General features: G+C 36.0%; 1 protein-coding gene across 1 annotated transcript; it reads right to left on the bottom strand.

Annotated features, from left to right (window-relative positions):
* Nucleotides 1-5474: 5474 nt before the first annotated feature.
* On the bottom strand, nt 5475-13294 carry LOC120131817 (G-type lectin S-receptor-like serine/threonine-protein kinase SD2-5). Its single transcript, XM_039148716.1, has 3 exons — nt 13013-13294; nt 8277-8382; nt 5475-7912 (listed from the first exon to the last, which is right to left on the bottom strand). Exons 1-3 carry the CDS (start codon nt 13292-13294, stop codon nt 5475-5477), a joined length of 2826 nt encoding a protein of 941 aa, XP_039004647.1.
* Nucleotides 13295-13770: the final 476 nt, after the last annotated feature.

The following is a 13770-nucleotide window of genomic DNA, read 5'->3' as shown; positions in this document are numbered from 1 at the left end:
GCTCTTCATCCTGCCTGCCCAGGGCATGTGAATAGCTATCACAATCAGGAATATCACCTTTCACTTACTTCGAAATTATCACGATCGGATTTCTACTGTATTAAAATATTCTTATTCTATTAGCAAGACAACATATTCCTTACACTATCAGATCAGAAATTTTTCAATCTACGTTGGCATGTACACCTTTTATGACACTTTGGACTTCGGTTTATGCCGAGAATCGGCTAAACCTTAGCTCTGATACCATTAAATGTAACACCCCCAACCCGTATCCGACCCGGATACGAGTTCGAAGTGTCACATTGACTTTTCAAACATTTATTCGTATAAAATAGTGAGTAATTTAAAAACTTTGATAACAGTTAACTCATTCAAAACGTTTACAAAATATATCAGAGTTCATACAATTTATATCTTTAGACTACATGCCAACTACACTCTATAACCAGTACATATATTTTCTGATCTGACATTTGGTAAGGAGAACTGACCTGTCTTGCTCCTCATTACTCTTTACTCTTCTCGAAACCTACGTGTGAAACAATCACACTCTAAGTCGAAGACTTAGTGAGGCATAAAAACTTATAATGCACTTTATAACATATATCAATACATGCATGCTCTGTTCTATCATGTTATACCAAATTACATGTTTTCTTCGTATCATATAAAATCATATCAGATTAATTACAGTAAATACATACATACACATAACTCATCATTAACAGTTTATCATGTAATCACATACTTTTATGCTTAACCTTTTCAATCAAACACTATACACACACAACATCATATCATTTCTATAACATTTATAATACCACTAACATATATTTGTTCATATCTCTGGATTAGCCCATGTACATATGTGAGAACTATAGATATGTGAGTTTATGGAGGTTGTGCACTAATGCTGTCACCACAGCTCATATAAATGCACCGAAGTGCCAAATAGAATTGCACCGTAGTGCCGCGTAGAATTGCACCGTAGTGCCATATAATAATGTCCATAAGGACCACATATCATTCCGTAAGAATCATATACATATACTAGGGATCAAGTATGCGTCTCACCAGACTTCACACATGTTCCAAAGAATACATATATGTCCCAAAGGACCACAATGTCTCGAAGGACCACATATCATTCCTTAAGAATCATATACATATGCTAGGGATCAAGTATGTGTCTCACCAGACTTCACACATGTTCCAAAGAATACATATATGTCCCGAAGGACCACAATGTCCCGAAAGACCACATATCATTCCTTAAGAATCATATACATATGCTAGGGATCAAGTATGTGTCTCACCAGACTTCACACATGTTCCAAAGAATACATATATGTCCCGAATGACCACATAGACCCTCGACTCTTGGCATGCCAACTATACCCCTAGCTCTCATGACACATAACATGGGCATTGTCATTTAACAGTTCACATTACTTGTCATTTCTCTTCTGTCACATACCATATGTATGTGTAATCATGTATTCCATATCATATCACATGTTCATATAAGCTCATAGCTTCTTTCACATATACATGTAATCACTTAGTCTATTTTCATGTAATTCTTTTCACTTCTCATATGATTTTATATTCATATCTCACATATTTCATATAGTCACTTGGCTTATTTCATTTCACATTGGGCATGTCTCATAGCATATATCACACATGCATATAATCATGTAACATATATAATAACCTATATCCATTTCATGTCTCCATGCACATACCAAAATCATAAATCAAATGACATTGTATTATTACATACTTTGTTCCATAGCCATATATTTACATATCTTATACTTACCTAGTTTACTCTATTTCACACATAGTCACATAATCACGTAATATACTTACGCATAGATCATTTTCATACCTAAATCATATAACACCCAATTCTTTCTCATAAAGTTATATATTATATTCATATAATATCATATTATCCTATAAGTAAATACTTATCTTATGGTTTGGTATCATCATTTATACTCAATTCCCTTCATTAATATATTATTCTCATATTACTCTCTAGTCTAATCTTATTTAACTCATCACCTTTCGCATGTAGTCATATAAATCTATTATATAAATTCTTATAATTGATCACTTATACTATTAACATGTATGGCCACTTATCATATAACCTATTTCATATTCCCATGCAATCATATAGACCATTCATATTAATTCCTATACTTATCACAATACATGTATTCACACAATCATTTAACACATATTGTAATATATATCACATATACCCAAATCAAACATATGCATATGATCATAAATTAATGCATTATAATATAGGAAATATACTCGTCGCAAGTCTTATTTCCATTAAACATCATAAACTAACTTGTATGCACTCACCTGGCCTCACTAGTCCATTCCAATCTCTTATCTTCCCTTTTTATCGATCTTACTTGTCAATGATTCCGGAACTCGTTTAGGCTCTGAATCTACATAATAATTCATTGATACTTATAAGTATACTAATTAGTACATTCTAAACTATCATTTCTTAGGCTAAAAGAAAAGCCATTTTCATCTTTTAATGGAGGCATGCATCGATGCACTCCTGATGCATCGATGCACTGAGGGCATTCGATGTTCATTTTATTAGAAATGCATCGATGCACTCCTTATGCATCGATGCACTGACGACATTCGATGTTTGTATTTAAATTAATGCATCGATGCACCTTCAACAAATTTCTGGGATTTATCATTGATGCATCGGTGCATAATGAATGTGCATCGATGCACATTGCCCAGAAATGTCATTTAAGCACGAAAATCTCTTCTTACTCTACTTGACACTTTATATTTCCCCTCTTTTAATATCCCTAACTTACATACTCTTACTTAAACTAATTATTATCCATTAAATACTTCTAAAACTTAGAAATCTAATTCTCCATGTAGAATTTAAGAATCTAACCCAAATTCCAACATGTTCTAATTTGAATTCTAACACCTCGTACTTCTTAGTTAGCTTTATGACAAGTCAAATCTCACTTTCAATTCTTATTATGAACTCTACTTCAAGATTTCACTTTTCTACTTCCTTTCTTTAATTCTTCCTATACTCCTCATCTTATGGTTTTAAGATAATCTAAGCTTTCCCTAAGCTTAGTTATTATCTAAGGATCAATAAGCAACCTTAAATTCATCAAGAATTTGATTCACAAGAAAACTCACCTTTAGCTTGGCTTCATGGGGAGAAGAAGAAGAAGATGAGAGAAATGTCTAGAACTCTCATTTTTCTCCCAAATGCCATCCACGTGGGTTATAAGATAACCCCAAATAATATTAAATTCATTTACTTGATAAAAGACTAGTTTGCCCTCTTAACTTTTTCTTATATGCTAAATTATCCTTCTCCAAATATTTTAATCCAGTTCATGAACTTTCAATTTATCTAATTTGGTCACTGAAATTAAAATCTCACAATTTGATCACTAACCCGGTATGAGGGATGGTACATTTGCATCCATGGAGTCCCATTTTACTACCTTGGGGACTCAACTGACTGAGCTGCAACGCGACACCCATGCTCGATTCGACGTCGTCAATGATAGGCTCGATACTCTTTCTCAAGATGTTGTATCTTTCCGTGCACCTCGTTCGGATCTCGATCCACCACCAAATGCTTGATAATGCAATTGCTATGCTAGTTGTTCTTTTGTTGATGTTTCAAATATCATACGTTGAACCTTAAATTAATTAACATTTTGATATTATGGATTTGGTTACAAATTTGTGTTTCGGATAATTGAATTTATATTTATCCACCTTCACAACATTTCTTAATTATCATGTTACCTTTTATTATGTTTATTATCATACCCACTATATTTTGGATATTATTTATGTTGAAAATTTGAGTCATATACTTAAAACGTTTTTAACTACTTCAAATAGTAGTACCGATACTCTAAGTTATGGTATCGATACTGTCAAAACAGAATGTTAAATTGATACCGATACCACATATGATATTGATACTATTTAGAGTTGTAGTACCGATACTTCTCAGGCAGTACCGATACTGTCAAAACAGAATACTAAAATGGTACTGATACCATATATGATATTGATATTACAAGAGCAGTAGTACCGATATTGCTGATGCAGTATCGATACTGTCAAAACAAAATGCTAGAATGGTACTGATATCATATATGATATCGATACTACTTACATTAGTAGTACCGATACTCTGAGTAATGGTACCTATATGATATTGATATTACATAGAGCAGTAGTACCGATATTGCTGATGCAGTATCGATACTGTCAAAACAAAATGCTAGAATGGTACTGATATCATATATGATATCGATACTACTTACATTAGTAGTACCGATACTCTGAGTAATGGTACCTATACTACTCCTTTAGTTTTGAGTCAGTTAAATTTCCATTCAATTTTTTTAAAAAAATTGAAAATTTATGTTGTTGGAACTCGGCACGCCGGCGTGACGAGTTTCATCTCCATAAAATATTATTTTTTATTTTCTTTTAAAAAATTACAAAAAAATATTTTTATTGGGACTCGTTACGTCGGTGTGACGAGTCCCTCTTGAATTTTTTTAATCAGATTATGGGGCTCACCTGACACGAACCATTAAAAAATTATATCCCATGAAACTCGTCACGCTACTGCAACTGTTGTAGATCCCAAATTAAAAGTTTGGGTGCCCTAATGGGCTAAATAATTTTCCCGGAAGCGGTAATGGGCCAATTTTGGCTAAAATACATCCTAGGTCTCTTGTTTTTGGGTTCAATAACAAACAAGTCACTTTTTTCGGTTTTTTTTTAAATATAAAATTTAATCATATACTTAAAATATTGTTTGCTACTTACTAAAATTAAAACATACATTTAATAGGGGAAATTGAAAAATACATCTAATATAACTTGGTATAATTATAATTTTTGTTTCAAAATTTATATATATTTATCAGTTTTCATAATTTGAAATAAGATAATAAATTTAATATTTTATATTTAAAAATTATATCAATTTTATTTTTTATATTTTTAAATCAAACAAATTCGTCTGATCAAAGTAAAAGTTAAATAATTGTATAATGTTGCGTAATAAAAAGTTGTTAAATTATTATATTAAAAAATGAAATTAATATAATATTTCAAAATCATAATAAATTAGTTTTCACTCTTTACGTATATTTTTTAAATAGTATCTAATATTATATTTTGACTTTGTTTAATAATTCGTTGTTAAAAAATAAACAGACCGTTAAAGTATTATTTTTTATTTTCAATAGTGATGTAGCATTAACTTATGGTAACACGTTAGTATCACATATGAATTTTAAAATTGGGTAAATAAGACATAATGTCAGAAATGATTTTAACAAAAAATAATTAAGTGATTAAAACGAAACTAAAGTGATAGTTGAGTAACTAAATACATAGTTTAGCCATTAGATGGAATTTGTGAAATCGCAATCAAATGCGGGTATCTTATCTTGTTCCAACAACTTGACCACATAATTCATAGAGGGGCGTGATGTATGATCTTCATTCACGCACCAAAGTCCCAGCAATATCATCGCATTCACTTCTTCAAAGTGTTGTTCCACGTCTTCTTTCTCCAGCTCAATGATATCCATCAATCGATTCTCCACCCGTTTCTTCTTCAGCAGTTTAAGCAAACAGACATCCGAATCGGGTTGACTGTAATCCAAGATCATCCTTCCCGTCACAACTTCGAGTACAACTATCCCAAAGCTATAAATGTCGGCTTTCACCGTGATTCTCGCGTGTTGCCACTCGGGCGCCAAGTACCCCAACGTGCCTCTCATCCTGGTCACCACTTCACTCTCGTCCCTGTTAATCAACTTGGACAGCCCAAAATCAGAGATTTTGGCATTGAAACCATCGTCAAGAAGTATGTTTTGGGGTTTCACATCTAAATGAGCAATCCTCTGCCTGCAATCACCGTGGATATATGCTAACCCTTTGGCTATATCCAGGACGATCTTCTTCCTCGTTTTCCAATCAAGATAGAAGCTACTGTTTCCATGGAAGATCCATTTGTCCAACGACCCTTTGCTCATATACTCATAAACTAAAATTCTGTGGCTCTTTTCGACACAGAAACCGATTAGCTTCACCAGGTTGATATGGTGTCTGTTCCCAAGGGTGTTCACTTCGGCTAGAAACTCTTCGATCCCTCCTTGTCCTGTGTTTTCGAGCCGCTTCACTGCAACCATTATTCCATCCTTCAACACCCCTTTATAAACCACTCCAAAGCCTCCTGTCCCTAGTCTAGTGGAAAATTTAGCTGTTGCAAAAGACATCTCACTGTACGAGAACCTTATTAGAGACCCCGAGATGAGTGACTTAAGATGCTTCCGTTGTTCGCATGCACAGTTGATCTTCTTCCACAGCACGAAGCATAAAGCAACGAGGACGATCACAGTTATGAGAAAGGAATATACGGCTAATGGGGTTTTACCCCAAGAATAAGAGTGAAAGTTGGTTTTTTCCTGACCCGGAGAGGAAACATTAACCTTAAACTTCAAGGAAGTAACCTTTAAGTATGATGATAAATAATAGCCACTTACATGTGGATTTCCCATAAGTGAGAGCATCTCGGAATACATATAACAAGATCCTTCATTGTCTATTTCCTTAGAAACAAAGAAGGCGGCTTTACAAGTTGTATTCTCAAAACAGGCTTGCTTGCATCTTTCTTCAGTGTACAACTGAGGTTTAGATGCCTTTGCAAAAAATGTATTGAAATAGGAGAGATTCCCGAAATGAACCATTTCATAGTCAGTGGATGCACCTTGAAATGTTAATGGGAGAGTGATTTCGCGACAGCCGTGATGAGGATGTTGGTAATCCTTCAGTGTGAAGTAGTCTTTGCCGTCCGGTTCGATCGGACAGCCGCAGGTACCCCATTTGCAAACTCCATATCTGCCACACCTGAGTGGAATCCAACATTCGTCTGATTTGTTTGGCCAGAAGTAAATACTTCTCCATTGCTCTCCAGGGTTCCACCCATATATCCTAAGACCCCCGTCGGTATCCAATCTCAGGAACTGAACAGTTGTTGAATTTGAACTTGAATTTACGGCATTGAGAAACAGCGGTTCCTTTAGAGCCCCTGTTTGGTAATAGAAACACATCCCTCCCTTAATGAACCGAACAAATTGCAGATAACGAAACTCCGTCGTCGTCCTGTTAGAGAAAAGATCATTTGCCCCAGCAGGTGCAATAGTTAGATACCGAGTTGGCTCGTCACCCGCCAATAATGCGACAATGGCACGGGAATTCAGAGAAAGGTTAAACAGGCTTTGTCTGTCATGGAGAGAAAGGGTTCTTGAAGTAAGATGCCGGTTTGCCATTATTATTTGTCCCATTAGAAGAGTGTCAGTAGGATACTGGGAAGACTCCCAAACGGGTTGACTGCTTTCATTGAAAAGCATCATATTACCACTTTCATCGATGCTCATACCAACAACATTAGACTTACCAGATGGATAAGATGACCAAACTTCGTTGCCATGTTCGTCGATCAAACATAAATTGCCGCCTTGGTTGTATTTGAGTGTTGCATTTTCTCCAACTCGCCTGTTCCAATTTGCAGTCCAAACTACCTGGGGAAGTCCTTTAAAATCAACTTCACCATTGAGCATATCCACAAACATGATCGACAAGTCGCAGTACCCGACGTAAGGGCAATTGCAATAGAAGCCAAACCCGAAGCCAAAACTTCCATTTGTACCTGTTTCCGTCTTAAAAAGTATAAAGCGAGCCAGTGAGCCATCCGTGAATTCTGTTGTTCGAGGAAGGGATTGATTGTTGTTTGTCCAAGTTGTTCTGTTTCCATTAGAAAAATATACAGTTGAATCTGGCAGAAAAGCCACTACAAAGCTCAGAATATAGCTTGAGATAATCATTGATTGCATCAAGCCAAAATAGACCATGGATATTTTTGTAGAAGCAGGAATGGCCCGACAATGGCAACCGATAGGCATAAGCTTTATATGACGATTCTCTTGTTCTTACGGTTTCAGCAACTGACAAACAATTTGTTCATTCCTCGTCTAGAAAAGCATTCAACATATAGAAATCATCGTTTACCAGAAGAGATGCCACTTTAGTTCTTTCGACAACATAGAAATTTACAAAGTCACGTGTCTGTTCTCTGTGTTCACATTTCAAATGCGTTCGGCAGCGGCTGTCTTAAAAGATTCTGATATCATGAAACTTACCTCTACTTGACAAATGAGACAACCAAAGATAGTATACTTCCTTCACCTTCCTTTTAAGTAACAAGTCTTCACATTTCCAAAGTTTTCCTTCAGAGCAGCACCATGCCTGCAAAAAAGGAATGTTCAAAAGATTCATCGACAACCCTCAACAAGATTAGAGTTGGAGCTGATATTAGTTGAAACAAATGAAAAAGTATACTGCCATATACTTGTTAGATTTGTCTAGAAATTAAGTTGACAAGTTGGAAATTTCATCTTGGTTGGTGGCCAAACTTTGAACATGTGAATTTCATATTTGGTAACTAACTTGTACACATTGGAAAATTCTTTGGTAGGTGGCCAAACTTTGAACATATTGTTCTTAAAACTCAACTATAAATAGACCTAAGTATTTCCATTAGAAATCATCCCAAAAACAAGTTCTCTCTTCCTCTTGTATTCTTCATTCTCCCACTTTGGGAATTCTAAAGAATTCCATTTGTTGTAATATTGGCGATATAGTGAAGTTATCATCCGGTGTGGTGCCCGAGGAGTAGACGATATTCTCGTCGAACCTCGTAAATTTGGTGTGTTCTCTCCTTTATTGTTTTTATTCGGTTCTTTTTCATTGTGTTTCAATATTCAATAGTTTGACAGGTTTATCCGATGTGCAACCTTTGGTGGTTTTAATCTTGACATTTTAGGTCAATTTTAAAACTACGTTCGTGTGGGAAATAACCCATTTTCCCCAACAATTGGCATCAGAGCTTCGATTGAGGTTATCTTGGGGGTTCCGTTGCTGAAAAGATATAATTCATGATATTGAATATTGTTCGTTAGAATTAAAATGCCAAAATACGGATCAGTTGAGACACCAAGCTCTTCATCTGGACCGGTGAGGAGGGTGATGTCAAATGCAAATTTCTCGGTGGAGTTGTTCGATGGATCCGATCATTTTGGCATGTGGCAAGGCTAGGTGTTAGACGCTTTATTCTAACAAGGTCTAGACATCGTCATTGAGGAAGAAAAGCCCGAATATATGGAGGCCATGGTGGTAAGAGGTCGCTCGAAAAGTCAAAAGCCAAAATGGAGAGGGAGATCAAAGTCGAAGTCCAGAATGGGAAAAGATGAATGTGCCTTTTGTCATAAGAAAGGCCATTGAAAGAAAGATTGTCCGAAGCTGAAGAAAAAAAGAAAAGCTGCTCCAGATGCATGTGTTGCAGAGCATGATGCAAATGACTCTGACATATCATTGGTTGCTTCATAAACAACATTCCATTCAGATGAATGTATATTAGATTCGGGTTGCACCTATCATATGTCCACTAATCAGGAGTGGTTCTCCGATTTAGTAGAACTAAATGCAGGAGTTATTTATATGGGCAATGACAATGCCTGTAAAATTGTTGGGATAGGTTCAATTCGATTGAAGAATCAAGATGGATCAACCAGAGTTCTGACAGATGTCCGATACATGCCCAGTTTGAAGAAAAATCTCATCTCGTTGTTAGCCTTGGAATCCAAAGGCTCAGTAGTCACTATGAGAGATGGAGTTTTAAAAGTCACATATGACGCACTTGTGATGATGAAGGGCATCAGGAAAAATAATTTTTATTACTACCAAGGTAGTACAATTATTGAAGCAGTTGCAGCAGCTTCTATAGGTGATGATTTGGACGCAACCCAATTGTGGCATATGCGGTTGGGACATGCTGGAGAGAAATCCTTGCATATTCTGGCAAAGAAATGATTGTTGAAAGGTACAAAGGCTTGCAAATTAAACTTTTGCGAGCATTGTGTTCTGGGAAAGCAGAAGAGAGTGAAGTTTGACACCACTATACATAATACAAAAGGTATTGTGGATTATATTCACTCAGATGTATGGGGTCCTTCAAAGACATCGTCTTTGGGAGGAAACCATTATTTTGTAACTTTTGTAGATGACTTTTCCAGAAGAGTTTGTGTGTATTCGATGAAGTCTAAAGATGAAGTGCTCCAAATTTTCCTGAAATGGAAAAATATGATCGAGAACCAGACTGGTAGAAAGATCAAACGTCTTAGAACGGACAATGGAGGGGAATATAAAAGTGACCTATTCTTTGACGTTTGCCATGAGTATGGTATTGTTCGACACTTCACTATTAGACATACACCACAACAGAATGGGGTGGCAGAGCGTATGAATCAAACACTATTGGAGAAAGTTCAATGCATATTGTCTAATGTTGGGTTAGGCAAGGCATTTTGGGCTGAGGCTGTGACATATGCTGGCCATCTCATCAATCGTCTATCGTCATCAGCGATAGGAAGAAAAACACCATTGGAGGTATGGTCTGGAAAACCTGCTACTGATTATGATTCCTCACATGTATTTGGATCCACTGCTTATTATCATGTGAAGGAATCCAAGCTTGATCCGAGAGCAAAGAAGGCTCTCTTTATGGGAATCACCCATGGAGTGAAGGGATTCCGCCTTTGGTGTTTAGACACCAATAAGATAATTTGTAGCAGAGATGTTACCTTTGATGAATCTGCCCTAGTAAAGAAGGTAACAAGTGAAGTTGTCCAGACAAGTAGTACTCCGCAACAGGTGGAGCATACTCCAAAACAGGTGGAGTTTCAGCAGACGATGATCCCAGAAGTTGATGCAACTGATTCTTCAACTCCAATAGAAGAATCAGAAGATGAAGAGGTTCAAACCCAAGAACCATTGGAGACACCAGAACCACTTACAGTTACAAGGCCAAGGAGATAAATTCGTAGACCTGCTCGATTTGTTGATATGGTGGCCTATGCTCTTCCAGTTGTTGATGATGATGTCCCTATCACTTACCAAGAAGCAATACAAAGCTTGTAAAGTGATAAGTGGAAAAGTGACATGGATGAAGAAATACAATCTCTCCAAAAGAACAACACTTGGAAACTGGCACAATTACCGAAAGATAAAAGAGCCATTGGATGCAAGTGGATATTTGTAAAGAAAGATTGATCTCATAGCAAGAAAGATGTTTGCTACAAGGCATGGTTGGTAGCTAAAGGCTACGCTCAAAAGGAGGGAATCGACTACAATGAAGAGCATTCATCCATTAGAATATTGTTGGCCTTGGTAGTACAATTGAATTTGGAGCTAGCTCAACTTGATGTAAAGACGGTTTTCTTGCACGGTGATTTAGAAGATGAGATCTATATGACTCAGCCAGAAGGATACAAAGATGGTGGTTGTGAGAAATGGGGTTGTAAGCTGAACAAATCGCTATATGGATTGAAGCAACCTCCGAGGCAGTGGTACAAGCAATTTGATAGCTTTATGAGGAGGCAAAAGTATACTAGAAGCAAATATGATCATTGTGTGTATTTACAAAAGCTCAAAGATGGATCTTTCATTTATCTTCTCTTGTACGTTGACGATATGTTGATCGCTTCGAAGAGTTAAAAGGAGATAGACAAATTAAAGGCTCAGTTGAATCAAGAGTTTGAGATGAAAGATCTAGGTGAGGCCAAGAAGATTCTTGGTATGGAGATAAGCAGAGATATACAGAGAGGGAAGCTTTGTTTAACACAGAAGCAATATCTGAGAAAGGTATTACAATGTTTTGGCATGAATGAAAATACCAAACATGTAAGTATTCCATTGGCTTCTCATTTGAAACTTAGTTCTCAATTATCTCCTAAAACTAACGAAAAAAGAGTGTATATGGCAAAAGTTCCATGTGCTAATGCAGTTGGGAGCTTGATGTATGCAATGGTGTGTACGCGTCCTGACATTTCACAAGCAGTTGGAGTTGTGAGCAGGTACATGCATGATCCTGGAGAAGGACATTGGCAAGTTGTGAAATGGATTCTACGATATCTCCAACAAACCGTGGATGTTGGTTTAGTTTTTGAACATGATGAAGCACTTGGTCAGTGTGTGGTTGGATATGCATATCGACGTGAGGTATCACTTTGTGCGGGAGATCTTTGAAGAATGAAAGATTCTACTTCAGAAAATTGCGACATCATAAAATCCTGCAGATATGATGACCAAGGTGGTAACAGTAATCAAGTTCAATCATTGTTTGAACTTGATTAACATCCTGAAAGTATGAACACCTTCGGGTGTGTGGCGCTTGTGAGCGTAATTAGAGGCACTACAAATTTGGGGAGTTGAAGAAGTTGAGTAGGCTTGGTAATTTCAAGCCAAGGTGGAGATTTGTTAGATTTGTCTAGAAATTAAGTTGACAAGTTGGAAATTTCATCTTGGTTGGTGGCCAACTTATTGGAAATTTCATCTTGGTTGGTGGCCAAACTTTGAACATGTGAATTTCATATTTGGTGGCTAACTTGTACACATTGGAAAATTCTTTGGTAGGTGGCCAAACTTTGAACATATTATTCTTAAAACTCAACTGTAAATAGGCCTAAGTATTTCCATTAGAAATCATCCCAAAAACAAGTTTTCTCTTCCTCTTGTATTCTTCATTCTCTCACTTTGGGAATTCTAAAGAATTCTATTTGTTGTAATATTGGCGATATAGTGAAGTTATCATCTGGTGTGGTGCCCGAGGAGTAGACGATATTATCGTCGAACCTCGTAAATTTGGTGTGTTCTCTCCTTTATTGTTTTTATTTGGTTCTTTTCCATTGTGTTTCAATATTCAATAGTTTGACAGGTTTATCCGCTGTAGAACCTTTGGTGGTTTTAATCTTGACATTTTAGGTCAATTTTAAAACTATGTTCGTGTGGAAAATAATCCGTTTTCCCTAACAACACTGACAAAAAAACTCTCTCTCCTTCGAGGACGACGGTCCAATACTCTTCGGAGCCGTTGGAGCATTTCTTGTTTTGTAAATATTCTACCAGAGGAGCCTAAGAAGGCGCTTCTTCGAAACGGGGGAGACCAATTTCCACTCTTCCAATAATCAAAGTTGAATTTGGACACATCGAGAAACTTCTCGAGGAGGCGGTCGGGCACAGTTTTAGGAACCACTTGAACCTTAACAGGAGATGGATGAGGCAAATTAGAAGGCGAAGATGAAAATATTTCAAAGTTAGACATTGATACAAAAAATATATATATAGTTATATACAATTCAGAGCAAAATAAACTCTGCAACAAAGAACAAGAAGATGATGACAATTAAAACGATCTTGAGTTTATAAATTGTATATATCATATATGCAATCATGGAGAGGTCATGGGTCGCATAACCAAGGGCATATATATCTGGGGTTTGAATTTTAGGATCTAAGCTTATAATGAAAATCCGCAATTTTGTTTGGTAAATACGGCTGAAGTGTTTACTTTTTGTTCAATGATTGTTTCGAAAAACGTGCTTTTAATCAAGTAGGACCATTTGGTAATCTAAAATTTATTTAAAAATATAATTAAATTAAAAAATGTAAATAATATGAATTAAATATATGATTATATCAATTATCAGGTCACATATTATATTAATTATTAATAATAGTTAATAGTTTTTAATTAAATAAAAAATAAAAATAATTCTATCTTAATTAAATAAAAACAAA

This window comes from Hibiscus syriacus, unplaced genomic scaffold (assembly GCF_006381635.1).
Source record: "Hibiscus syriacus cultivar Baekdansim isolate YM2019G1 unplaced genomic scaffold, ASM638163v2 tig00110556_pilon, whole genome shotgun sequence".
Taxonomy (NCBI): domain Eukaryota; kingdom Viridiplantae; phylum Streptophyta; class Magnoliopsida; order Malvales; family Malvaceae; genus Hibiscus; species Hibiscus syriacus.
The sequence above is the reverse complement of the archived record's forward strand: the minus strand, read 5'-3'. Positions and strand labels throughout refer to the sequence as shown.